General features: G+C 43.9%; 1 protein-coding gene across 5 annotated transcripts in view; it reads right to left on the reverse strand.

Annotated features, from left to right (window-relative positions):
- Positions 1–15591, reverse strand: part of GREB1 (growth regulating estrogen receptor binding 1) — a 102844-nt gene that overhangs the window by 48212 nt on the left and 39041 nt on the right. For all 5 annotated transcript variants that reach the window (XM_069973160.1, XM_069973162.1, XM_069973164.1 and 2 more), the window contains exons 2-4: positions 12970–13126; positions 7704–7814; positions 6053–6229 (exon numbers count right to left, since the gene is read on the reverse strand). In XM_069973160.1, the coding sequence (XP_069829261.1) occupies positions 6053–6229; positions 7704–7814; positions 12970–13126 (445 nt within the window). The remainder of the gene's footprint in view (positions 1–6052; positions 6230–7703; positions 7815–12969; positions 13127–15591) is intronic.

Raw genomic sequence — 15591 nt, forward strand, 5'->3', positions numbered from 1 at the left:
CCCTGTGGATCTTTCTTAAAGGAGAAGTCCGGTGAAAATTTTTATTAGAATACTGTATTGTCCCCCAAAAGTTATAAAAATCCCCAATATACACTTATTACAGAAATGCCTATAAAGTGCTTTCTCCCTGCACTTGCTACTGCACTTCCTGGATAACATGGTGATGTCACTTCCTGGATAACATGGTGATGTCACTTCCTGGATAACATGGTGATGTCACTTCCTGGATAACATGGTGATGTCACTTCCTGGATAAAAATGGTGATGTCACTTCCTGGATAACATGGTGATGTCCCATACTGGATAACATGGTGATGTCACTTCCTGGATAACATGGTGATGTCACGACCCAACTCCCAGAGCTATTCGGGCTGTGGCTGCTGGAGAGGATGATGGTAGGGGGGATGCTCACTGTCCCTCCAGTGCCCTGTGTCCCTCAGTGTCCCCCTGCCATCATCCTCTACAGCAGCCACAGCCCGTATGGGACATCACCATGTTATCCAGGAAGTGACATCACCATGTTATCCAGGAAGTGACATCACCATGTTATCCAGGAAGTGACATCACCATGTTATTCAGGAAGTGACATCAACATGTTATCCAGGAAGTGACACCATGTTATCCAGGAAGTGACATCACCAAGTTATCCAGGAAGTGAAATCACCATGTTATCCAGGAAGTGACATCACCATGTTATCCAGGAAGTGACATCACCCTGTTATCAAGCAAGTGACATCGCCATGTTATCCAGGAAGTGACATCCCCGTGTTATCCAGGAAGTGACATCACCATGTTATCCAGGAAGTGACATCACCATGTTATCCAGGAAGTGACACCATATTATCCAGGAAGTGACATCACCATGTTATCCAGGAAGTGACATCACCATGTTATCCAGGAAGTGACTTCACCATGTTATCCAGGAATAAGTGTATATTGGTGATTTGTATAACTTTGGGGGGCAATACAATACTTTAATAAATATTTTCGCCGGACTTTTCCTTTAAAGGGAATCTGTCAACTGTATTTGCTGTTAGGAGCTGCAGACACTGTTAGAGCTATAAGGATATACAAGCAATCTATACCGTTTTCTAGGGATAGTGGTGGCTGCCAAACTTATAAAACTGCCTTTTTATTTCGGGGCCAAGTGCCAAGGAGGTGGGGCTAAACTGACAAGTGCAACAGCCTGGCATGCCCACTCGCTTGATCTCACCTCCAAGCCCTTGCTTGCCTAATGTATAGTCAAATTGGCAGTGGCACTTGAGCAACTCAACCCCGCCTCTCTGACACTTGGCTAAGAAATAGAAAAAAATGCAATTTTATAAACTTAGCAACCCCTATTATCTGTTATTAAAGGGGTTGTCCAGCACAAATCTCTTTCTTTAAAATCAACTGGTTTTAGAAAGTTATATAAATTTCTAATTTACTTCTATTTAAAAACCTTCAGTCTTCCCATACTTATCAGCTGCTGTATGTCCTGTAGGAAGTGATGTATTCTTTACACCCTGACGTAATGCTCTCTGCTGCCACTTCTGTCCATGTCAGGAACTGTCCAGAGCAGCAGCAAATCCCCATAGAAAACCTCTCCTGCTCTGGACAGTTCCTGACATGGACAGAGGTGGCAGCAGAGAGCTTTGTGTCAGACTGGAGAGAATACACCACTTCCTGCAGGACATACAGCAGCTGATAAGTACTGGAAGACTGGAGATTTTTTAAATAGAAGTAAACTACAAATCTATATAACTTTCTGAAATCAGTTGATTTGATAGAAAGTTGAAGAACCCTTTTGGGATAGTAGATTTTTGCATCTTATAGTCCTATGCCGGTGATTCTAACAGATGGCTCGGATACGCATATATATAACTGTGTATACAATGGGGCAGGCAGGACACCATTACCTGACCATTACCTGGGCCCTCTCTGTCTGGAATGTCTACAGACATGTTTATTGAGGAAATGGGGGGAGGATGAGGCTGAGTCCAGGCTGTGCTGGTGTGGCCGGGCCTAGACTCCTATCATTTATTGTTCTTTTGTGCCTTTGTCTGAAGTGTTATTAATACAAAGGCTTCCTCCAGCTAATTGCTGAGCTTTCATGTCCCAGACAGATCTGTTCTTGTGGAATTTTATTATCCATTGCTAGGAGGAAGAGGACGGTGTTTGTAGAATCCAGACATCACTGAGCTAAATCACCTACAAGTGTTTGTCATGGAAATCTCCGGACTGAGGAGCCTCGGCCTTTGTTATATATCCTCGGCCTTTGTTATATATCCTCGGCCTTTGTTATATATCCTCGGCCTTTGTTATATATCCTCGGCCTTTGTGAGCTTTATTATATCATATCCTTTTTTCACACATTTATACGACTCGCAGTTACAGGAGGTTTTATGGTGTGTTGTGTCCGATATCCTGACAATAAGGGCCCTAATACACCGGACGGACTATCAGACACCGGGCCCTAATACACCGGACGGACTATCGGACACCGGGCCCTATTACACCGGACGGACTATCGGACACCGGGCCCTATTACACCGGACGGACTCTCGGACACCGGGCCCTATTACACCGGACGGACTATCGGACACCGGGCCCTATTACACTGGACGGACTATCAGACACCGGGCCCTATTACACCGGACGAACTATCGGACACCGGGCCCTATTACACTGGACGGACTATCAGACACCGGGCCATATTACACCGGACGGACTATCGGACACCGGGCCCTATTACACCGGACGGACTATCGGACACCGGGCCCTATTACACCGGACGGACTATCGGACACCGGGCCCTATTACACTGGACGGACTATCGGACACCGGGCCCTATTACACCGGACGGACTATCGGACACCGGGCCCTATTACACTGGACGGACTATCGGACACCGGACCCTATTACACCGGACGGACTATCGGACACCGGGCCCTATTACACCGGACGGACTATCGGACACCGGGCCCTATTACACCGGACGGACTCTCGGACACCGGGCCCTATTACACCGGACGGACTATCGGACACCGGGCCCTATTACACTGGACGGACTATCAGACACCGGGCCCTATTACACCGGACGAACTATCGGACACCGGGCCCTATTACACTGGACGGACTATCAGACACCGGGCCATATTACACCGGACGGACTATCGGACACCGGGCCCTATTACACCGGACGGACTATCGGACACCGGGCCCTATTACACCGGACGGACTATCGGACACCGGGCCCTATTACACTGGACGGACTATCGGACACCGGGCCCTATTACACCGGACGGACTATCGGACACCGGGCCCTATTACACCGGACGGACTATCAGACACCGGGCCCTATTACACCGGACGGACTATCAGACACCGGGCCCTAATACACCGGATGGACTATTGGACACCGGGCCTTTTACTAATCGCCCAATCGAAGGATTAACGATTTCGAAGTAACAATGTGTTTTTATAAGGATCAGCGTTTAGACGGAACGATATATCGTTTAGAAAATTCGTTATTGCGATCGTTTTAAGATCACTTAAGCCCATCTCACACATAGGGTGAATCGGTAAAAGACTGTTTACACAAAGCGATCTGCAACTTTTTAGCGAACGACCAAAGACGATTTGAAAACATGTTAAAAGATCAAAATGAACAATTTCTCGCTCGTCGCTTGATCGTTCACTGTGTTTACATGAGCCGATTATCGCTCAAATGCGATTGTTATCGCGAAAATTCGAATGATAATCGTTCCGTGTAAACGCACCATAATTCCACATCGTTCCTGCATTTGCTGGGATCAGATGGAGTAAACGACCGTAGTAACGGTCAAAACTAACGACTATCGTTTTGTGTAATATGGGGAACGATTTCAGATTAACGATAAACTATCTGGATAATTTTTCGTTATTTGTCAAAAACTGCTTCGTCTAGTTGGACCCTTATCAGCAAACAGGGTATGTGGCTGCATTCACACAGTGTGAAATAGAATGATGTGTGTTTTAGGCCATGTTCCCACAACGTCTTTTTCTTTTTTCTGCCAAATAACGTCCGCTTCATCCCTCCAGCTGTTTCAAAACTACAATTCCCATCATGCCTGGAGAGCCAGGGCTACAGCTTTGCCTATTCAGGCATGATGGGAATTGTAGTATTGCAGCAGCTGGAGAGCCAAGGTTCCTTATCCCTGTTTTGGGGCCCGTTCAAATTACGGAATTGTCACCGAAATTCCATGCAGAATACCCCTGCGCGGACTCGGCACTGAATCCTGCCTTCTATTTATTTTAATGGGAGGGCTCACGCGCCTCTGATCCCCACTTAAATAATTGATATGCCAATTCTTTGAGCGGAGAGGCACAAAGAACGGAGGCGCACAAGGCATCCCATTCAAACAAATAGAAGGCAGGATTCGGCGCCGAGTCCACGCAGGAGGATTCCGCATGGAATTTCTGCGCCAATTCCGTAGTGTGACTGAGAAACCCATGACTTGATATGAGTTCCAATCAGTTCCAGTGATCAACTGATAAATGATCAATCGCTTATTTTCTGGTCGCATGAGCCTGAACTTTCAGCTTTGAAACTGGCTGAGTCGCCCCTAGCAACCAATCAGATTCCATTTTGCATTCCTCACAGACTCTTTGGAAAATGAAAGGTGGAATCTGATTGGTTGCTAGGGGCAACTGAGCCAGTTCACTTTATACCATGTCTGATAAATCTCCCCCATAGTATTCTGGACGGTATTAGTAGCCAAAATCACATATATATATATATGTATATATATATATATATATATATATATATAATTTTTTTTTCACGTGGCCCTTTCAAATTTGGCCCCATAATTTTGATTCTGAGGAGCATGATTCCTTCTTCCCCCTCTTTGTATTTCTGCCATGCGATAACTATGTGACCCTGTACGTCTGCAGCAGACCTCATTGTCTCTGCGGCGTTCCCCCTTACATAAGCCGCACATACCAAGCCTGTATGTTAAGAGGAAACTAATAGAAATGGCCGGACAAGAAAAATAATTCAAGGACATGAAAACAGAAGCAACACAGAAAAGAAAAAGACTCTTTTCTACTTGTTTTCCTCTCATCATCTGCTATTAATAAGACATGATGGTAGTGCCTGGTTACGGTGCCCCGGCCTTATACCTGCACTGTAACAGCAGCCTCCGTCTTCTTATTGACCTTAATAGACGCATTGGCCCGGATTTAATAATGTGTCTCTGCCAGAATTTTGACTGAAAAGTGGAACACGGGACTTTTCTCCACATTTATTATGTACTTTAGACTACTTTCCACCATTTTCAGGCACTATTCCGGCTGGTACGAAAAAGGGGCGGGGTTTATGCAAAATGGGGCGTGGTCTATTTTCACCAAAAATAGGCACCGGAATCTGACTGAAAATTCTGGCAGACGTCAAGTCAAGTAATAGATGGGGTAAACTTTGCAATGATAAACTAGGCAGTCCTTGAAGGAAACGTCTGGTGATTTTAGAAAATATGGCAGCTGGCAGGAGTAAGGGAGAATTAGATAACCATTAGGAACTTACCTCTTACCCAGGACCTCCGTTGGGTCCTGGAAAAGGCCTGTCCCGGCTGATGAACTGGCCCCTCAGCCAATCAGTGACTGGAGTAGCATCCCGCCCCAGTCACTGACTGGCTGAGCGGCCAGTCCATCACCCGGGACGTGAAGTGTCAGCACCAGAGATCCCGGAGCCCGGGGGGGGGGGGGGGGGGGGGGGGGTCCGGAGGGCAGTCCCGCCACTCACCACAGGCATGGGGAGAGGTAAACTCCTACTGGTTATCAAATTCAGAGGCCCTTTACAAAATGAAAGCTGGAATTAGATAGGATGCTATGGCAACTGCCCCACTGTTCCTTTCCACAAGGGTTAATAGATTTCCCCCACAGGGTTTATTACAGGGCTGAGGGGTTTTTGGGTCCAGGTGTAACACCGACCTCAAGGCCCCTTACAATGACATCTCTAGGTTGGGGCAATCAAGCAATAGAGTCAGTGATGTCGATCGTGATCACAGGGGTAACACATCCATCTACATACCGAGAAGGGCATTGCGGCCATTGTCATCAGGTAGAAATCTCTTGTCCACGGCGCACACCAGGATGTGATCCGGTAATGTAGGAGACTTCGCACCCACCAATAGAAATCCTGCAGGAACGTCAAACTGCTCTGAGGCAATAGACGCCAACCTCAAGTCTTTACCGGCCTGACAAAAACCTGAAACAAAGGCCAAAAACATATGTGGTAATAAGGTATCTAAGGTATATGGGGTCTCCAGACCATTTAATTTATATGGGGTCTCCAGGCCATCTAAGGTATATGGGGTCTCCAGGCCATCTAAGGTATATGGAGTCTTCAGACCATCTAAGGTATATGGGGTCTCCAGACCATCTAAGGTATATGGGGTCTCCAGGCCATCTAAGGTATATGGGGTCTCCAGGCCATCTAAGGTATATGGGGTCTCCAGACCATTTAAGGTATATGGAGTCTTCAGACCATCTAAGGTATATGGGGTCTCCAGACCATCTAAGGTATATGGGGTCTCCAGGCCATCTAAGGTATATGGGGTCTCCAGGCCATCTAAGGTATATGGGGTCTCCAGACCATCTAAGGTATATGGAGTCTCCAGACCATCTAAGGTATATGGGATCTCCAGATCATCTAAGGTATACGGGGTCTCCAGACCACCTAAGGTATATGGGGTCTCCAGGCCATCTAAGGTATATGGGGACTCCAGACCATCTAAGGCAGTGTTTCTCAACTCCAGTCCTCAAGACCCACCAACAGGTCATGTTTTGCGGATATCCCATACAATGAACAGCTGCGGCAGTTACTGGTGCACTGACTATAATTAAATCACCTGTGAAATCCTCAAAACATGACCTGTTAGTGGCTCTTGAGGACTAGAGTTGAGAAACACTGATCTAAGGTGTATGGGGTCTACAGACCATTAAAGGTATATGGGGTCTCCAGATCATCTAATTTAATGGGGCCTCCAGAACATTCAATTTAATGGGGTCTCCAGACCATCTAAGGTATATGTGGACTCCAGACTATCTAAGGTATATGGGGTCTCCAGACCATCTAAGGTATATGGGGTCTCCAAACCATCTAAGGTATATGGGGTCTCCAGACCATCTAAGGTATATGGGGTCTCCAGACCATCTAAGGTATATGGGGTCTCCAGACCATCTAAGGTATATGGGGTCTCCAGACCATCTAAGGTATATGGGGAATCCAGACTTTCTAAGGTATATAGGGTCTCCAGACCATCTAAGGTATATGGGGTCTGCAGACCATCTAAGGTACATGGGGTCTCCAGACCATCTAAGGTATATGGGGACTCCAGACTTTCTAAGGCATATGGGGTCTCCAGACCATCTAAGGTATATGGGGTCTCCAGGCCATCTAAGGTATTGTGCCATGTGCCTTTGGATGCCATATTCAATGGACAATCTTCTAGGATTATCTCCATACACCGGCACCTTATGGAGTGAGGCCCATTGGAGCTCTACATGGGGTGAGTAATTTTTCCAAAATCTTAAGAATCAATCAATGGTTCAGCTTATCGGAAAGGACCAGAATTTGAGGTTAGATTCTGTCATAAGGAACAATGAGACCATGGTCTGCCAATATTTTGGCGGTACACTGCCGAGCTTGTGGCAGACATGACGAGGCTCCTGGTACTCACCATCAGTCGTGCAGCAGCCTTCGGGTGGAGGTTTGTTCTGATACGAATGAGTGGGACTACTTGACCCAGATGCGTCATCGTCTTCATCGTCATCATCATTGTCCACACCGCCTACGGAAAATGCAAAAAAGGGACGAGATTCATGATACAGTTATCGAGATGAACACTCGAAATTCTTCACATCAGACGCACCAAGATTTATACACTGCAGCTCGGCCTGTTCGTATCAGCTGCTGCATGAGACACAAGCCCAGCACCGGCCATAGAAAGCCCTGTATCTATGGAAAAGTTAGGGCACCATGATGACAAGCAGACTCTCACTGCCGAGGAGACTGTGTTGTCACTTTCCCCAGATGACTGCAGCTTTACGGCTAATGGAAATGATGAGTGGAATTTACAACATGAAAGGCGGCCATGGTGGTGGAGCCGCTCTGTGATTGTATCAGCCCAATAAAGAAAATGCTAATGTCCTTCCTACAGGCTCCTTTGTGGCAAGAAGGAAGAGAGCAGTACTCATCACATTGACTAAGAAAAGCAGTTTATAAAGGGCACGCAAGTATTATAACTTTCACCTTGTCCAATTATAGCCTTAAACGGTGAGTGCACAATGCGTTTCATGACTTTCAATATGATGATGAGTTTTTGGCATCGGTTTATGGACTATACAAGTCTATGGAAGTTCATTCTCGGCACTCACCATCATGCTTCATAAATTTTTATTGTAGAAAAAAGTCCATCAGAAAAATATACAACGGCAACAGGACGTTTCGGCGTCAACTGACAGTTGAGGAAGGCTTGAAGCCGAAACGTCCTGTTGCCGTGGTATATTTTTCTGATGGACTTTTTTCTACAATAAAAATGTATAAAGCATGATGGTGAGTGCCGAGAATGAACTTCTATAATGTTGTTGGAATTTTTTTCTTACTGCGAGTACCACCTTAGACACAGAAGTGCCGTCTAAAAGTCTATGGACACCTCAGCATATCCGCCATACAGGAGGCAGAGGGGAGTGCCGATCTACTCGCCACCAGTAACACATAAATAAGAAATAAGTGGTTATACAGCATGTGACCAATACAGTATGGCTTTATTCCACCAAGGACCCTTGTAAAAATAATTGACAGTGGGAAAACTATTTAAGCTCTTTAAGGGTTAGTTCACATGTCATGCTTTAGCGGTTGTTTTTTTGTTTTGTTTTGTTGGGTTTTTTTGCTTTTTTTTTTTTTTTGCACATTGTAAAAAAGAAAACTATTAAAAAAAAATCTAAATTAAAGACATGTTTAACTTATTTGTACATGGTCTGATTTTTGTATTTTTTTATATATATTTTTACCCTAATTAGAATCAATGGAGCCGCATGACAGAGGGGAAGGGATATTGTCACACTGGGGACTGGCAGGCCTGTCTCCAATGCTTCATGCCTCGGGATAGACTGACACTGTGCGCGGTTCAAAAAAAGGACCACAGCGCCCCCATCCCTGCACCAACGCCGGTCTGTTCATGTAAAAAAAAACAAAAAACGTTAAAAAAAAAATTAAAAAAACAAACCTGGTGGTACATTCCCTTTAAGGCCATGTTCACACATAATATTTCCGTCAGTCTTTTTTCAACCAAAAATGTGTTGAAAACACCGAAGCTGTGCATATCTTTCCACTATAACTTTGCCCTGTCAGTCCCACTCCTGGTTTTGGATGAAAAAAGACTGACGGAAATGTGTGAACATGGCCTAAAGAAGAATACCCGTTTCTTCTGCTCAATCCTCCATGCTCCATTACAGGAGGTGAATGCTGTGCAGTGAATAGTAAGGTCCCGGCCTTCACTAATCCAGGAAATATCAGGGAATTAAGAAGCATTTTCTAGATTTATCGAGCTACAAAGGAAAGCGGTGAAACCTGAGCATGAAGGAGCTTTTATAGTCCCCATGTGGTGTACAGGCAGGGAGACGCCAGGCATATGTAGTGTAAGGGCACGACTACTCTCTATGCTGATGTAGCAGAGCTATGTGTGTTACTGGTCACTACATAATGTGATATCACACGGTGGGGACTGTGTGTAATCCCACAGCATTATATACCGCTACATAACCCCACTGATGGTTATCCCACTGATAATTACCCCACTGATAGTTACCCCACTGATAGATACCCCACTGATGGTTACCCCACTGATAGATACCCCACTGATGGTTACCTCACTGATGGTTACCCCACTGATGGTTACCTCACTGATGGTTACCCCACTGATGGTTACCCCACTGATGGTTATCCCACTGATAATTACCCCACTGATAGTTACCTTGCTGATGGTTACCCCACTGATAGTTACCCCACTGATAGATACCCAATTGCTAGATACCCCACTGATGGTTACTCCACTGATAGATACCATACTAATAGTTACCTTGCTGATGGTTACCCCACTGATAGATACCCCCCTGATGGTTACCCCTGATAGTTACCTTGCTGATGGTTACCCCACTGATAGTTACCCCACTGATAGTTACCTTGCTGATGGTGACCCCACTGATAGATACCCAATTGCTAGTTACCCCACTGATAGATACCCCACTGATGGTTACTCTACTGATAGATACCATACTAATAGTTACCTTGCTGATGGTTACCCCACTGATAGATACCCCCCTGATAGTTACCCCTGATAGTTACCTTGCTGATGGTTACCCCGCTGATAGATACCCCACTGATGGTTACACTGCTGATAGTTACCCCCCTAATGGTTACACTGCTGATAGTTACCCCCCTGATGATTACTCTGCTGATGGTTACCCCGCTAATAGTTAGCCCACTGAAGGTTACCCTACTGATGGTTACCTCACTGATAGATACCCCACTGATAGTTACCCCACTGATGATTACACTGCTGATAGTTACCCCCCTGATGGTTACTCTGCTGATGGTTACCCCGCTAATAGTTACCCCTCTAATAGTTACCCCACTGAAGGTTACCCTACTGATGGTTACCCCGCTGATAGATACCCCACTAATGGTTATCTCGCTGATAATTACCCCACTGATACTTACCCCACTGATGGTTACCTCGCTGATAATTACCCCACTGATGGTTACCGCACTGATAGTTACCGCACTGATAATGAGAACCATGGTGAATGGAAGGAGCCCAGCACACGTGCAGCCGATGCTTCCTTTATTCTCCATGCGGCTTCTGGATATTGGGACCCTCGCCGATCAGCATGTTACCCCTAATCCTGTGGATACTGCAGCAGCTTGGCCTATAGTCCAGTGTCCCGTGACCCATGGCTGCCAGTGGTTGGCAGCAGTAGTGCCGTCACTATGGATGTTGAATATTTAAAAGGTTTCTTTTTTTTTTTTTTCAACAAGGTGAATCTTATTATAATGAAGCCCCTATAAATGACAAATTCCGCTCTGCTACATAAATGATGATGGAAACCCTAATAATGCGCATGTTCGGCTCAGCTCAGTCATTTGCTCACGCATGCAGGGGGCGCTGTATTCCGGTCAGGTTGTCAGAATTTGTTTTCACTCATATCTGTTCCTGAGAAAGCTGGATGACAATCAAAAGGGTGGACCCCAAGGGTTGTCACCCACTGTAATATGTTCTGTACATTAACATATAATGACGAGTCTCATGAGTCCGAGGTCTGACAACTCCTCTGATGTCACCAATAAGATGAGCAATGCGGCGAACCAATGGGAGACCGGAGCCGTGACTCATTTATATTACTATTATGTCTATTATTATCATGTCATATTACAGACCGGGACGGTGTACAGGACTAAAGGGCGCAGAGAGGACGTGCAGAGCGCTCATGTCATAGCTGCTAGGATGGAGGAGGCTATAGAGGAAGATTGTATTCATGGGAAAAGGAAGATAGATAGATAGATAGATAGATAGATAGATAGATAGATAGATAGATAGATAGGAGATAGGAGATAGATAGATAGATAGATAGGAGATAGATAGGAGATAGATAGATAGGAGATAGATAGATAGATAGATAGGAGATAGATAGATAGATAGATAGATAGGAGATAGATAGATAGGAGATAGATAGATAGATAGATAGATAGATAGATAGATAGATAGATAGATAGGAGATAGATAGATAGATAGATAGATAGGAGATAGATAGATAGATAGATAGATAGATAGATAGATAGATAGATAGATAGATAGGAGATAGATAGATAGGAGATAGATAGATAGATAGGAGATAGATAGATAGATAGATAGATAGATAGATAGATAGATAGGAGATAGATAGATAGATAGATAGATAGATAGATAGATAGATAGGAGATAGATAGATAGATAGATAGATAGATAGATAGATAGATAGATAGATAGATAGATAGATAAGCAAGCAAGAGAAAGGTCTCGAGATGAGACAGAAACGTTGCTGATTTTTTTGCTGATGATTTACCAATAAAACACTACAAGTTTTTCACTATTTTGGATGTGCTGCAGCCTCATACTTTTATAGATAGATAGATAGATAGATAGATAGATAGGATAGTATAATGTGTACGGTCGGCTTCCCTACCTATGTTTGTTTATATAATGTATATGGTCAGTTTATTTTGCTCAGTACAATAAGTCGCCAATCCTCACCCTGATAGTTGCATCTAACCACTATGTTCCTTATAGATAGTATATAGATAGTATATGTTCCTTATAGATAGTATATGTTCCTTATAGATAGTATATAGATAGTATATGTTCCTTATAGATAGTATATGTTCCTTATAGATAGTATATAGATAGTATATGTTCCTTATATATAGTATATAGATAGTATATGTTCCTTATAGATAGTATATAGATAGTATATGTTCCTTATATATAGTATATAGATAGTATATGTTCCTTATAGATAGTATATAGATAGTATATGTTCCTTATATATAGTATATAGATAGTATATGTTCCTTATAGATAGTAAGCTCCTTGGTCTAGAATCCTCTTCTCCTTGGTCTTCTGCTCTATGTGAGTATACGTTGTCTTCTTATAGACAGTAGCTGATCAATCCCATAGCACTTAGAGGAATATAATCTCTCAGATGGATCCCATCCCTTACAGGGTCTCACAGTCTCTCACAGAAAGTCAGTCTGTTCGTGGGTGCAGAATCGTCACCAGCTGCAGACCCCCAGACAGATGTGGCTCCCATTGGGATTTGAACCCATGATAATAGTTATATATAGTTCTAGTTATTATGTCTGCCACCGTAACAGTAGCGTAGTTTATATCTAACAACCAAACTTCTTACCTTCTATGGATGACAGCTGCTGCTCGGCTTCCAGGTACAGCTGGGAAAAAATGGGTCTGGGGACCAAGTTGTTGGACCTGAGAGAAGCCTCGATGGAATTGTGCAGAACTTCCTCGAAACGCGTGGTCTTCAGCTGTCCCGCATACGAATTCCCCATCTTCCATAGGGAGGAAAAGAGCACAGAAGTTAGAGACTCTCACAGCAAAGGAGAACACAAAAAGGGGCAAAAGTCTCAGCCCAGGTGGTCTGTGGTGGGTGGTCGGGTGGGTAGATCAGGTATAGGGGTATCGGTGGCCGAGGACCATGGCGAGAGTGTAGGAGCCCAAGCAGCCTGTGTGTCCGGGTGCAGAGCAGTGAGCAGAGTGTTGGAGGGAGCTGTGTGAGCTGCCAGTCCTCCTCTGTGACTGGAGATCTGATATATTACAGGAAGCAGCCGAGTCCCCAGCACTGACCACACACTGACACCAGAGAGCTGCCCGGGCCGGGGGACTCCCTACAGGCAGGACAGGAACAGCACAGCAAGGACTGAGGGTCACACAATAACATGTCCTACCTCCAAAAGAGACAATTAACCCCCTCATCACCGGGACCCATAGGCTCCTATTACACCCAGCCATTTTTAACGATTAACGACTAACGCAAACGAGATTGTTTATTGTAACCTGATATCGTTCACCATATTACACCAAACGATGGTGGTAATGCTACGTTTACACGGAGCGATAATTCGCCCAATCGGTCTTTTATCGATTTTGAAGCAACAATTTGGTTTTTATAACAATCAGTGTTTAGCCGAATAAATTGTTAGAAAAATCGTTATTGCGATCGTTGTTAAGATTGCTTAAGCCCATCTCACACATAGGGTGAATCTGTTAAATACTGCTTACACCAAGCGATCTGCGAATTTTTAGCGAACGACCAACGGCGATTTTAAAACATGTTGAAAGATCAAAATGAACGATTTCTTGCTCGTCGCTTGATCGTTCGATTTGTTTACACGGTACGATTATCGCTCAAATGTGATCGGTATTGCGAAAATTTTGAACGATAATTGTTCTGTGTAAACGCACTATTAGTTACTATGATCCCAGCCAAACAATGAACAATGGACAATTACACTGAACGATTAGTGAACAAATGCGGAAATTGAGCGAACGAATGTGGAATTACAGCGAACGATTAACGATAATTTTAGGTTCAGATCTAAATCAACGATCAACGACATACGAGCAATTTTTCGATCGTTGCCTGCACTTACACAGAACGATTATCATTTAAATTTGATCGCTATATTGATTTTTCGCACAATAATCATCCCATGTAATAGGGCCCAAACGCTTGCTCGTTACGGCTCGGGACGTCATACGAGGCAGATAACTATATCTCTAACGGAAGATGGCGGATTTTCTAATATATAAACTAAACCCCAAAAAAATTTAAAGAAAACTATAATGTGACTATACAAAAACTAAGGCTGGGTTCACACTACGTTTTTTTCATCCGTTTTTTTGTGAAAGACGGATAGAAAAAATAGATGCATTTGTGTACATCCATTTTTCCATTGACTTCCATTATTATTATAAAAAAAAACAGATCCCTTTTTCTTAGCGGACACAAAAATGAGGTCGACCATTTTTTTTTTTTTTTTTTTTTTTTTATAATGGAAGTCAATGGAAAACGGATCAAAACGAATGCACATACATGCATCTGTTTTTTCTATCTGTTTTTCGCAAAAAAACGGATGAAAAAACGGATTGCAAAAACGTAGTGTGAACCCAGCCTTAGGGTACTAACAATTGACTAATGATTAACGAGACAATCTCAAACGACCTCTATGGCAAACGACATGGAACGATGATCATTACTTATGATCGTTCTTGAGGTCGCTTTGTCGTCGCTATTGCGTACTTTTCAGCTATGACTTCTTATTACACCGAACAATGTGAGAATGATCAAACGATAGAAATAGGTCAGAATTCTATCAAACGACCAACGATTTCTCGATGGTCGTTTAATCGTTGTCTGCTATGACACGAAACGATTATCGTTTAAGTCCGGTTTTCTATGGGGATTTGCTGCTGCTCTGGACAGTTCCTGACATGGACAGAGGTGGCAGCAGAGAGCACTGTGTCAGACTGGAAAGAATACATCACTTACTGCAGGACATACAGCAGCTGATAAGTACCGGAAGACTGGAGATTTTTGAATAGAAGTAAATTACAAATCTATATAACTTTCTGAAACCAATTGATTTGAAAGAAAAAGATTTTCACCAGAGTACCCCTTTCAAAAATACAAAAAGGCCCAATATTATAAAAATAATTAGCCTTTTGGAGTAAAGCCAGGACGACGCATTTCAGCAAATGAAACAGCTATCAAGCCTCTTACTGTATATCTGGCCTCTGCTTTCCAGCTGTGACTGCCCATGTATACTGTATATACTATATACCCTCCCTTTCAGCCATGAATTCCAGGACCAGCTGTCCCAACCCAATTGCCGTACAATATAACCAGCGGCTTCAATCCCATCACGTCAGCCGCATTTAGGGAAAGTCTAGAGTCTGAAACAACCCCCCGATTGCTCAGTTATTGCCCCTAATTGTAGAATCCAGGGAGACCCCT

The sequence above is a fragment of the Dendropsophus ebraccatus genome, chromosome 6 (genome assembly GCF_027789765.1).
Source record: "Dendropsophus ebraccatus isolate aDenEbr1 chromosome 6, aDenEbr1.pat, whole genome shotgun sequence".
Classification (NCBI taxonomy): Eukaryota; Metazoa; Chordata; class Amphibia; order Anura; family Hylidae; genus Dendropsophus; species Dendropsophus ebraccatus.